This window comes from Coturnix japonica, chromosome 25 (genome assembly GCF_001577835.2).
Source record: "Coturnix japonica isolate 7356 chromosome 25, Coturnix japonica 2.1, whole genome shotgun sequence".
In the NCBI taxonomy this organism is placed as follows: Eukaryota; Metazoa; Chordata; class Aves; order Galliformes; family Phasianidae; genus Coturnix; species Coturnix japonica.
This window is the reverse complement of record NC_029540.1, coordinates 875,418-888,559: the sequence shown is the minus strand read 5'-3', so window position 1 is coordinate 888,559 and position 13,142 is coordinate 875,418. Positions and strand designations below refer to the sequence as shown.

Genomic DNA, 13,142 nt, shown 5'->3' with positions numbered 1-13,142 from the left:
CAGCTTTGAAATATTGATCTGAATCCCCCCTTTTGACAGCCCCTTCTGGGGACATCCAAGCCTTTAGAGAACATGGCTTGATGCTGCTTCTTTGGACCTCTGCCTCTATTAACATCCAAAACCGACCCGGTGCCTCCCAATGTCCCCAACCCCTGCGGGGATTGCAGACTGTTATAGGACACTGCGTACAAGCTCCAGCCGCACTGTAATGCTCTAATTTTAATAATAACTGCAATCTACCATAAAATTACAGTTTCCCAAGGGTATCATTATCCCACAGGTGGGGTATAATTTACACCAGTATAATTTAATCCTGAAGAAAAAAAAAAAAAGCTCAAAAATGAAGCACGGTTAGTAACAATCCTCTGTGAGCACTTGTATGAGTATCCCCAAGGTGTTACCAGCACTAATTAATTAGACTCCTACACCCAGTATGTTCTTACCATCAGATGGGACAGATGAACAGCTCAGCCAAGGCTGCGTGGCGAGTTCCTTCTCCGGAGCTGCCCGCAATGTCTCCGTCATGTCATGTAGCTCAGCTCCAACACAGAGCCCAAGTGGAATGGCCAAAACTCTCCTTGTATGCTCCCTGCACAGGGAGAGTTTGGGAGGAATAGAGGAACCCATTGGTCTCTAATTCATTTACACTTACAAGATATTAAAGGGGAAAAAAAAGGGTGGGGGGGGAGGATTGGAGAGGCAATTACAGCACAAGTTGCCTAGAGCGACCAGATGAAGCTTCAACATGAATTGAGCTCCCAGCCGAGAGGTTCCCACTTCTAGTTTTAATTAAAGATCAAGAAAAGTTGGAATGAAATCCTCTCACAGAAAAGCATTAACTTAAAAAAAAAAAAAAAAAGATGTTGTATCATCATTTTTTCTCAATGGAAAGTCGTTGCATGTTGAATAGGCGTTTTCTGGTTAAAAAGCCCACTTTTCAGATTTTACCATTCACATAAGTTTCGCTGGTCTGGCCTTTTTTGTTTCAACAGAAAACCCAGATAATACAATGAAAGGCTCCTTAATAAGCAGTCACCAAGGAATAAATTATATGTATATATATTTCAGCTACAAGAACACCACACCAGCTGAGATCTCCTGCAGTATTTGGGGATCTCTCTGCTGCCCACCTACATTTCACCACCTTTGCAGTTCTCTGGGCTTCTTCTGTCCTTACTTTATGAGCAAAACCCAAAGCCAAACTGCTGAACCCCAGCCTCAAGGATCTGCAAAGAGGAAGGTCCTCATGTCTGCTTACAACACCCTCCCAGGTTCACCCTGGTGCTATTTTTATGTGCATGTATTAAACGTACATAAATGCATACCTACAGAGATAGACATACATTAAAAAAAAAATACATCCTCCCATTAATGTATATATATACTTTATAGGCAGTCTAGATATTTTATGTTTTTTAAATCTGAAACACAATCAGCCCGTAAAATAACTTTACAATCCGGATTAGGCGGAACCAGTAGATGCTTGAATTGCCACATGGCAACTGCTATTTCTGGGTTAAAATGATAGGTAATGGGATGATAAGTTAAATAACCCGTTTGAGGACATGAAGGTGCAGCTGGGTTTGGCCAAAGATGAATCAGGACAATGTCCACAAAGGGTGGCTCCTTTCTGCTCCTCCACCAAGGACCCTATAAAAGCTCTCGGGTCCTCCGATCACTCCGCACGGCTTCACAGGAATCCCATTCGATCCCGTTGGTGACTTGGGTAAGTCGTTCCTTCTGAAAAGCAAGCTTTGCTGGGTGAAGATGAATGATTTCTGTAGGATCTGCCTCGGGTGCAGTGTTTTCTGGGCGTCTTTCGGGTTTAATCTTCAATGAAATGTTATTTTTACACTATTTGGGCAGCTGCGTGCTCTTTGTTGTGTGTTGCGTGGAAAGGCAGTTTTTCCTCCAAACAAAAAGGAGAGATTGAAGCCAGGTCTGGCACCTCGTTTTGGTCTGCACTTGTCTCCCACCCCGGGTGAACAGATTGAAGAAGCATTGGGTTTTTCATAGAAATAGCAAGGTTTTGCATGCAGAATTGCGTGCGCGTGTTCATGCCCGTGTGCACACTGCAAACAGGCAGGGAGAAGCTTCCCCAGCTACAAGCCGAGATCCTGGCACCGATGCAGCTGATAATAGGCTCAGGGATCCTGCAGGGAGAAAGGAGGTGGCATTTGAGGTTTCGAGACACAAAGCTCAAAGCAGGAGCACTGCTTTCTGCCCAGGAGATTGCCATTAAATTCAATACATATTTCTGATATGGGTGATCTGACCATTCTCTTTGGCCAAAATCTGTTGGACAACGAGCTGGTACTGTAACATGAGATTCATTGATTGATTTGCATTGCTGTCAGTTACAGAGTTTGTTTAACCCTCTGTGAATGCTCTATCCACCTCTTCCCCAGCTGGGTCCTCTCTCAGGATGTGCCAGCATTGCCTTAGACATCCTCCGACCTCTCCAGAGGAGCTGGTGCGTCCCAGTGCCAAGCAGAAAGAGCTGCATTGGTTCTGGAAACTGAAGGAGCTGGTAGAGCCCACAGGGACCGGTTCCTGGGGTATCTCTTGAGTCACCATCCCCAACCCCCTCCCTACAACCCAAAAATGCAGGCATCCTGCCATCCCATACCAAACGTCATTCCAGTACGTCAGCAGACAAGTTAGAGGACACTCCCCATCCCACCAAAACCCCTAAGCATTTGGATATCTTCCCAGTGTCCTGGTAAAGCACAGCTTGCCATGGTAGAGGAGTGGACACACAGCTCAGGGCCCCCAGGCTCTCATTTACATGCACAGCTTGACACCAGCTATCTTCCCTCTCTTCCATGCTCAGCCAAACAATCATCCCTATGTCTGCTACTTTTCTTGCAGTCTTGCTTGAATCTGCAGAAAGATGTCTCACTTCTTAGACAGTGTTTCCACCATCATTACTGTCTTTTACCAACATGCAAAGGAAGATGGAGACCAATCCAAACTCAACCGAAGGAAGATGAAGGAGTTCATCCAGAAGGAATTTGCAGATGCCATAGCGGTGAGTGCTGGCAGTGATGGGCAGAGATGGAGGACAAAATTGAAGTGTAGGGTCCAGAAAACTTTCTGAAGAGGGGATGATTCTTATGACCAGAGGGAAAGTGAACCTAAGAGAGATGCAAGTAAATGAAACTGTAATGATCACTGGGTTTCAATTTCCTGACAAGGAGAGGCAAGGCTAAAATCCTTTGTTTTTTGTTTCTCTATGTGTGTTTTTCCTACAGAACCCACATGACCCTCAGACAATTGACAAGATCCTGCAGTTCCTGGAGTGGGATGGGGATGGGGAAATTGATTTTAATGAGTTCCTGCTTTTGGTATTCAGAGTGGCTAAGGCCTGCTACTGGTACCTGCAGAGGGGACAATGCATTCTGCAAAGAACGAAGCTGATAACCAGCAGCAAGACAATCCGAGAGCCTGAAATTAAGAACAGAGGGAGCCGTCAGCAGCTCCAGGAAGAGGAACCACAAACTCATCCCCCCTACATACCTGAGCCACAACAAGACACCAGGGTTCAGGATCTTGAGATACGCGAGGAAACAGGAAGTCATCGCCAGCAACGTAACACAGAAAGTAGAGCTGATGCAAGACAAAGCAGCAGGCCGAGGGAAATGATCCCTCAGGAATATGAAGAACAAAGCCAAGAGCCATGCGACCAAGGAAGCAGCAGAAGACGTCAGCCACCTGAGCTGGACAGACTGGGAGATTTACAATACCACAAGCGCGGCAGCTTGAAGGCAGCACAGAGAGATGAGAGACAAAATCTACGAGAGCAACTGGCAGACGTGAGGAGCTGCAGCCATTCCTGTGAACCACAGCTGCTGCCAGACCGGCGGAGTGGCCGTCAGCCACGTGAGCCAACATTACCAGCTTATGATCAAAGAAACCATCGACCACAAGATCAGGAGGCAGTGGCACAAGCAAGAGGCAGCCGTCGGCCACATGAGCCAGAAGAAGCAGATAGAGGAAGGCGCAATCAACCACGAAAGCCTGAATTACTCAAAGATGAGAGAAGCCGCAACCACCTACGTGAGCTGGAACAAAAAGAACTTGAAAGAAGCAGCCGCCAGCCGTGCAAGCCTGAATGCCTGGATTCTGAATGGCAGCATCAGTCATACCTTCAAGAACCGCTAGTAATAGACCACAGATACAATAAAACAAGGGAGATGGAAGATTACTATGAACAAGGGAAAATCCAGAAGGACAGGAGACCACGTGAATCCATGACATATGAAAGGACGGAAGAGGACATAGTGGTTGAAGCTGAAGCTGATGTGGAGATCCGTCGTGAGACGCAAAAAAGGGAGAGAGGATTGGAGGCCAGGAGACCACATGAGTCTGTGAAGTACGTGAAGACACGAGAGGACATTGAGGCTGAAGCTGAAGCAGATGTAGAGATCCACCGTGTATCCCGGGTACGTGAGAGAGAAGAGGAGGCCAGGAGACCAGGTGAATCAGTGAGACGTGAGAGGACACGGGAGGACATTGTGGCTGAACTGGAAGGAGACGTGGAGATTCGCCGTGTGACCCAGGAACGCAAGAGAGTAGTTGAGGCCAGGAGACCAGATGAATCTGCTAGGTATGAGAGGACACGGGAGGACATTGTGGCTGAAGCTGAAGTTGATGTGGACATCCGCCGTGTAACTCGAACAAGGGAGAGAGAGGACACCAGGAGACCACGTGAATCTGTGAGGTATGAGAGAACACGGGAGGACATTGTGGCTGAAGCTGAAGCTGATGTAGAGATCCACCGTGTATCCCGGGTACGTGAGAGAGAAGAGGAGCCCAGGAGACCCCGTGAATCAGTGAGACGTGAGAGGACACGGGAGGACATTGTGGCTGAACTGGAAGGAGACGTGGAGATTCGCCGTGTGACCCAAGAACGCAAGAGAAAAGAGGAGGCCAGGAGACCTGGTGAACCTGATAGGTACAGGAGGACACGGGAGGACATTGTGGCTGAAGCTGAAGCTGATGTAGAGATCCACCATGTAACCCGAAAAAGGGAGAGAGAGGATGCTAGGAGACCACATGAGTCTGTGAGGTATGAGAGAACACGGGAGGACATTGTGGCTGAAGCTGAAGCTGATGTAGAGATCAGCCGTGTATCCCGGGAAGTCGAGAGAGCAGAGCAGGCCAGGAGACCAGGTGAATCTGTGAGACGTGAGAGGACAAGGGAGGACATTGTGGCTGAAGTAGAAGGAGACGTGAAGATCCACCGTGTGACCCAGGAATGCAAGAGAGTAGTTGAGGCCAGGAGACCAGATGCATCTGCTAGGTATGAGAGGACACGGGAGGACATTGTGGCTGAAGCTGAAGTTGATGTGGACATCCGCCGTGTATCCCGGGTACGTGAGAGAGAAGAGGAGCCCAGGAGACCCCGTGAATCAGTGAGGCGTGAGAGGACACAGGAGGACATTGTGGCTGAAGTAGAAGGGGACGTGGAGATTCACCGTGTAACCCGGAAAACGGGAGAGAGAGGATGCCAGGAGACCCAACGTGAGTCTGTGAGGTATGAGAGAAGATGGAGACATTGTGGCTGAAGCTGTAAGCCGATGTAGAGCATCAGCCGTGTACCGGAAGTCAAGAGAACAAGCAGGCAAGGAGACCCGATGCATCTGCTAGGTCATGGAGAGGAACACGTGGAGGAACATTGTGGCTGAAGCTGAAGTTGATTGTGGACATCCGCTCGTGTAACCCAACAAGGAAAGAGAGGACACCAGGAGACCACGTGAGTCTGTGAGGTATGAGAGAACACGGGAGGACATTGTGGCTGAAGCTGAAGCCGATGTAGAGATCAGCGCCGTGTATCCCGGGAAGTCGAGAGAGCAGAGCAGGCCAGGAGACCAAGTGCATCTGCTAGGTATGTGAGAGACACGAAGGACATTGTGGCTGAAGCTGAAGTTGATGTGGACATTCCGCCGTGTAACCCAAACAAGGAGAAAGAAGGACACCAGCGAGACATACGTGAGTCTGTGAGGTATGTGAGAGAACACGGTGAAGGACATTGTGGCTGAAGCTGAAGCCGATGTAGAGATCAGCCGTGTATCCAGGAAGTCGAGAGAGCAGAGCAGGCGCCAGGAGACCAGATGCATCTGCTAGGTATGAGAGGACACGGGAAGGACATTGTGGCTGAAGCTGAAGTTGAGTGTGGACATCCGCCTTGTAAACCCAAACAAGGGAAAGAGAGGACACCAGGAGACCACGTTGAGTCTGTGAGGTAATGAGAGAACACGGGAGGACATTGTGGCTGAAGCTGAAGCTGATGTGGACAGATCGCGCCCGTGTATCCCGGGTACGTGAGAGAGAAGAGGAGCCCAGGAGACCCCGTGAATCAGTGAGGCGTGAGAGGACACAGGAGGACATTGTGGCTGAAGTAGAAGGGGACGTGGAGATTCACCGTGTAACCCGGAAAAGGGAGAGAGAGGATGCCAGGAGACCACGTGAGTCTGTAAGGTATGAGAGAACACGGGAGGACATTGAGGCTGAAGCTGAAGCCGATGTAGAGATCAGCCGTGTATCCCGGGAAGTCAAGAGAGCAGAGCAGGCCAGGAGACCTCGTGAATCTGTGAGGTATGAGAGGACACGGGAGGACATTGTGGCTGAAGCTGAAGCTGAAGCTGATGTAGAGATCCGCCGTGTATCCCGGGAGCAGGAGAGAACAGAGGATGCCAGGAGACCATGTGAATCTGCTAGGTATGAGAGGACACGGGAGGACATTGTGGCTGAAGCTGAAGTTGATGTGGACATCCGCCGTGTAACCCAAACAAGGGAAAGAGAGGACACCAGGAGACCACGTGAGTCTGTGAGGTATGAGAGAACACGGGAGGACATTGTGGCTGAAGCTGAAGCTGATGTGGAGATCCGCCGTGTATCCCAGGAACGTGAGAGAGCAGAGGATGCCAGGAGACCTCGTGAATCAGTGAGGCGTGAGAGGACACGAGAGGACATTGTGGCTGAAATAGAAGGAGATGTGGAGATCCACCGTGTGACCCAAGAACGCAAGAGAGAAGAGCAAGCCAGGAGACCAGGTGAATCTGCTAGGTATGAGAGGACATGGGAGGACATTGTGGCTGAAGCTGAATTTGATGTGGACATCCACCGTGAGACTCAAAAAAGGGAGAGAGTATTGGAGGCCGGGAGACCACGAGAATCAGCCGGGTACCAGAGGACACGAGAGGACATTGTGGCTGAAATAGAAGGAGATGTGGAGATCCACCGTGTAACCCGAAAAAGGGAGAGAGAGGATGCCAGGAGACCACGTGAGTCTGTGAGGTATGAGAGGACACGGGAGGATATTGTGGCTGAAGCTGAAGCTGATGTGGACATCCGCCGTGAGACCCAAAAAAGGGAGAGAGTATTGGAGTCCAGGAGACCAAGAGAATCAGCCACGTACCAGAGAACACAAGAGGACATTCTGGCTGAAGCTGAAGTAGATGTGGAGATCCGCCGTGTATCCCGTGAACGTGAGAGAGAAGAGGAGACTAGGAGACCAGGTGAATCTGTGAGGTATGAGAGGACACGGGAGGACATTGTGGCTGAAGCTGAAGCTGATGTAGAGATCCGCCGTGTATCCCGGGAACGGGAGAGGGCAGAGGATGCCAGGAGACCCCATGAATCAGTGAGACGTGAGAGGACACGGGAGGACATTGTGGCTGAACTAGAAGGAGACGTGGAGATCCACCGTGTGACCCAGGAACGCAAGAGAGAAGAGCAGGCCAGGAGACCAGGTGAATCTGCTAGTTATGTGAGAACACGGGAGGACATTGTGGCTGAAGCTGAAGCTGATGTAGAGATCCGTCGTGTAACCCGGGTACGCGAGAGAGAAGAGGATGCCAGAAGACCACGTGAGTCTGTGAGGTACCAGAGGACACGACAGGACATAGTGGCTGAAACTGAAGTTGATGTGGACATCCGCCGTGAGACCCAAAAAAGGAATAGAGGATTGGAGGCGAGGAGACCACGAGAATCAGCCACATACCAGAGGACACGAGAGGACATTGTGGCTGAAGCTGAAGCCGATGTAGAGATCCGCCATGTATCCCGGGAAGTCGAGAGAGCAGAGCAGGCCAGGAGACCAGGTGAATCTGTGAGGTATGAGAGGACACGGGAGGACATTGTGGCTGAAGCTGAAGCTGATGTGGAGATCCGCCATGTATCCCGGGAAGTCGAGAGAGCAGAGGATTCCAGGAGACCATGTGAATCTGCCAGGTATGAGAGGACACGGGAGGACCTTGTGGCTGAAGCTGAAGTTGATGTGGACATCCGCCTTGAGACCCGAAAAACGGAGAGAGAGGACACCAGGAGACCACGCGAGTCTGTGAGGTATGAGAGAACACGGGAGGACATTGTGGCTGAAGCTGAAGCTGATGTAGAGATCCGCCATGTATCCCGGGTACGTGAGAGAGCAGGGGATGCCAGGAGACCCCGTGAATCAGTGAGACGTGAGAGGACACGGGAGGACATTGTGGCTGAACTAGAAGGAGACGTGGATATCCACCGTGTGACCCAGGAACGCAAGAGAGAAGGGGAGGCCAGGAGACCAGGTGAATCTGCTAGGTACGAGAGGACACGGGAGGACATTGTGGCTGAAGCTGAATTTGATGTGGACATCCACCGTGAGACTCAAAAAAGGCAGAGAGTGTTGGAGGCCGGGAGACCACGAGAATCAGCCAGGTACCAGAGGACACGGGAGGACATTGTGGCTGAAGCTGAAGCTGATGTAGAGATCCGCCGTGTATCCCGGGTACGTGAGAGAGAAGAGGAGCCCAGGAGACCCCGTGAATCAGTGAGACGTGAGAGGACACAGGAGGACATTGTGGCTGAACTAGAAGGAGACGTGGAGATCCACCGTGTGACCCAGGAACGCAAGAGAGAAGGGGAGGCCAGGAGACCAGGTGAATCTGCTAGGTACGAGAGGACACGGGAGAACATTGTGGCTGAAGTAGAAGGGGATGTGGAGATCCGCCGTGTAACCCGAAAAAGGGAGAGAGAGGATGCCAGGAGACCACAGGAGTCTGTAAGGTATGAGAGAACACAGGAGGACATTGTGGCTGAAGCTGAAGCTGATTTAGAGATCAGCCGTGTATCCCGAGAACGTGAGAGAGAAAATGAGTCCAGGAGACCTGGTGAATCAGTGAGACGTGAGAGAACACGGGAGGACATTGTGGCTGAAGCTGAAGTTGATGTAGAGATCAGCCGTGTATCCCGAGAACGTGAGAGAGAAGATGAGTCCAGGAGACCTGGTGAATCAGTGAGGCGTGAGAGAACACGGGAGGACATTGTGGCTGAAGCTGAAGTTGATGTGGACATCCGCCGTGAGACCCAAAAAAGGGAGAGAGGATTGGAGGCCAGGAGACCTGTCCCTGAGCCCTGTGATCCTCAGACCATCGCGTATTTGATCCATGTTATCCAGAACCTGAATGATCCCAAAGCTACCACGTATGAGATCATCTGCCAGCAGTCCAATGACTCAGAGCAGCCTGTCTATGTAAGGAAATGCTATGTTTCACCACAGCCACCAGCCGGACCATGCAAAGAAATCAGTGTCCTGGATCCCGAACCACAGCATCTGCCATCTTCCAGTTCCCAGGAAAATACAAGGGAGCTCCAGGAGCCTAGGAAAGGTGAGACTCAGGAAAGGTCTGCAACAGGGGTGAAGGAAGGGGCTCAGCAAACTTCTGCCCCTGAGTTGGATGGTGATGCCAGCCAGGATGAGCCCAGAGAAGACAGGAGGGACCACCAGAGTCCCGGAGTGCATGATGTGGAAGAGAAGGGTGATGGACCAAAAGCCACCAGAGAGGAAGTCTCACAGGAAGCTGAATCCCGAGGAAACAAAAACAGAGAGGCCAAGAGCCGTCCACCCCCAGCCCAGGCTCCAGAGCTGCAGGAAGAAAATAGCAAAAGGAGCTCCCAGCAAGAGAATACCACTCAGCCTCAACATGAGGAGGAATGCAGCCCCATGGCCCCACAAGCACCAAGGGATGAGGCCAAGGCACTCTGAGGGGTTATCCCATCTGTAGCTCCTCTGAGCATCTCCTTGCCCTACACTTAGATGTGACTACATGGTGGCACATTAGTGCTCAACACAAAGGGGTAAAGGGGTGCTCTGCAAGGTGGTGAGATGCTTTGGGGGTTCCCCTCCTGACAAACCCTCAGCAAGGCAGACAGGTAGAGTTATACCAGGATCAGCAGCTCCTGCCTGCCTTCCTTATGTCTATGCTTCCCCCCTCCCCTCCCCACTGCAGTATTTAGTCACTTTCCTGCTCTAATTGGATTCCTTGGGTCTCAGCCCTTTGTGCTCCTGTAGTCTCTTCTGCCCTGTGGCATGACAGCTCTGCAGCTCAGTGCTCTCTTTTTCTCCACCCCCCCACCATGGCTGGCTCTGCAGCTTGTCAGCTTCTGCTGTGCACTGCACAAACAAAAATCCCATTCACTTATTGTAGTCACGGAGCCTGAAATTCCTCAAGGCTGGGAAAACACCTCTGTAGGCTCCAAGTGTTTGGTCACACCTTTCTGCTCTCCCAGCAGCTGAGCAGAATCCCAGCCCCAGCATCACGGAGGCTTTGAAGTGGTTGAGCTCTGTGTGGGTACCGCAGGGAAATGGTGGTGGAGGGTGCATTGGGGTTTCTTCTTCACGCTGATGTATTGCATGAAAAAAATCACAATAAATAGCTGATGACTGCACTGCCTGCTGCTGTTCTCATCTGTCATTTATACAGGCGCTCAGTATGGTGGGAGGGTGTCTCAGTTCAGATCTCTCCTTGGCACTGAATCTAGGCAGGGGTTGCTAAAAGAGAAAGGAAAAAGCAATTTTATTTTCATTTCCAACATGTGGGGGCAATAAATGAGGGAAATCAGGTGGGGAAGGGCCCCTCCCCACCCATTTCCTGCTTTCCTTTCCCCTGCTCTGAATCACAGTTTCCAGCAGGAATTCCCAAGCAGGCGTGGGTGCACCCAACATGCCCAAGCAGCTTTGGGTGCTCCCCCTGTTCTCAGTTGACCCCCACAGCCCCCCATCCTGGCTCTAAGCAGCTCCATTGCACCCCATTGGGGGGGAACACATAACAGGGCATACTGGGGCAGTGAGAAGGGGGAAGCTGCCTTCAAGGGTGCCCAAATTGAAAGCAAAGCCTAAGGATGCTGCAAGGAGTAGAGGGGCAGCATTAGGAGCTCAGCCCTAAGCCTAAAAGAAGAGAGGTATGATGCGAAATAGATAAAAAGGGGGGAGAGGGGATGGAGGAGGGGAGGGAAAGAAATAGAGAAAACAAAATGGAAGCATGATAACTGCAAAAACTACAACGTAAAAGGGAAGGGAGGAGCCCGGCCCGAGGTGGGAACCGCAGGCACGTCCCGATCCGCCGTTACAGCCGCCTATTGCCCAACGTGGCCCCGGAGGGCTGAACCAGGGCTGGGCGCTGCTGGGCGAGGCTCACACCGCCCTCAATTGCTGCACAGCACTGAGCACCGCATAGCGAGCACCGCACCGAGCCCTGAACCCCAGCCATGGTGAGTGAGCATTAGGACGGGGGGGGGTGGAAGCAGAACCGACGTGAGATGCATCGTGGCACTGCGAACAGTGCCAAAAGCTGAGCTGAAGCTCTTAGGGAGGGGTCTGGGCATAGGGGAAGAGAGCAGAGGGTCCCCCCGTGGTTGTGGGGTTGCAGCAAGCTTTCTCTTTGCTCCATCTGTTGTCCTTCCTAGACCCTGTGCTGGGGGCTGCAGCTCGGGTCCAGGGTGGGGGATACAGAGGAAGCGAGAGCTGAGACAGTGGAAGTACAGTGGGGCAGGGCCAACATATAGGAGTGAATGGGGCCTCGGGCAGTGCAGGATGTGGCAGGGAAGCCCCAGGATGCTGAGGTTGGGGAGGAAAGGTCCCACATCCCTGTTCTTGCTCTCACTTTGTGGCTTAACCCTCATCCAGCTCCCCATGTTCTGGCTGCAGTTGGGTGCCAGCCCCGCTCACATTTTTCTCCAGTGACTCAGAGTTTCTGCAATGACCAGACAGTGCAGGGGAAGGGGGATGGGGAGAAGGGGAAGATAGACATAGGGACACAGCCAAGTGGGGCTGGAGAGCACAGAGGAAGGCAGCAAGACTCTAGGAAGAGGCAGCTGCCCTCACCCCTATGTCAACTGATGGTTCCCCAAGGGAGTTTCCATGTTCCTTAAGTTCCCAAGAGCCGCTGCGGCCCTGGAACAGCCACAACCACTCCCTGCACTGCACCACTCCCATCCCTCCTCACCACAGGGCTGTGCTAAGCAAGAAAGAAATGAATACCAAAGAAAAATGCAGCTGGACAGGTTGGATACAGGAAACAATGGAGGGCAGGCGGACCTGAGCCTTTTCTCCAGGAGACACACGACCCTTCTTGCAAAGGCAGAGCAAGCTGTAGGCACAACCTGAGCTCCTTTCTGCTTTGCAGTCCAAGGTTTCCCCCACCGAGACCGAGCGCTGCATCGAGTCGCTGCTGGCCGTCTTTCAGAGGTACGCAGGGCGTGAAGGAGACAACCTCAAGCTTTCCAAGAAGGAATTCCTGGCTTTCATGAACACCGAGCTGGCTTCTTTCACAAAGGTGAGTGAAAGCCAAGCCAGGACACTCCCAGGGCATTGAAAACCTCTGTCTGTACCACAGAGTACAGGGGAAAGCCCTGATTTCCATGAGCAGAACACAATCTGACCCAGCACTGCCCCCAAATAGATTCTGCTCCTTTTGCCAAGGCTGTGTTAGGGCTGAATTCAACAGCTTCAGGTCCATACCTGGGGGTGCCCTTCTCCAGGTAAGCATCGATCCCATCTTTTGGTCTCTTGCAGAATCAGAAGGACCCTGGTGTTGTGGACAGGATGATGAAGAGGCTTGATCTCAACAGCGATGGGCAGCTGGACTTCCAGGAGTTCCTGAATCTCATAGGAGGCATTGCAGTGGCCTGCCATGAGGCACTGCTCATTCAACCTCCTCGCCCCTAATCCAAGCAGCCTCATCTCACCCCCACTGTGAACATTCCTCAACCATAAACCCTAGCAAATATGGAAACAATATCACAACATCCCTAACTCCTTGTTTTTATGAATAAAGGTTTAAAATCCTATCATAAAGCCTTGCTTTATTTCAGAGAAA

General features: G+C 51.5%; 1 protein-coding gene across 1 annotated transcript; it reads left to right on the top strand.

The window, feature by feature from the left end:
• Positions 1-10,984: 10,984 nt before the first annotated feature.
• On the top strand, positions 10,985-13,116 carry S100A11 (S100 calcium binding protein A11). The gene is made up of 4 exons (XM_015884390.2): positions 10,985-11,226; positions 11,337-11,535; positions 12,450-12,599; positions 12,839-13,116. The coding sequence occupies exons 2-4, from the start codon at positions 11,533-11,535 to the stop codon at positions 12,989-12,991; spliced, it is 306 nt and encodes a 101-aa protein (XP_015739876.1). The 5' UTR covers positions 10,985-11,226; positions 11,337-11,532; the 3' UTR covers positions 12,992-13,116.
• Positions 13,117-13,142: the final 26 nt, after the last annotated feature.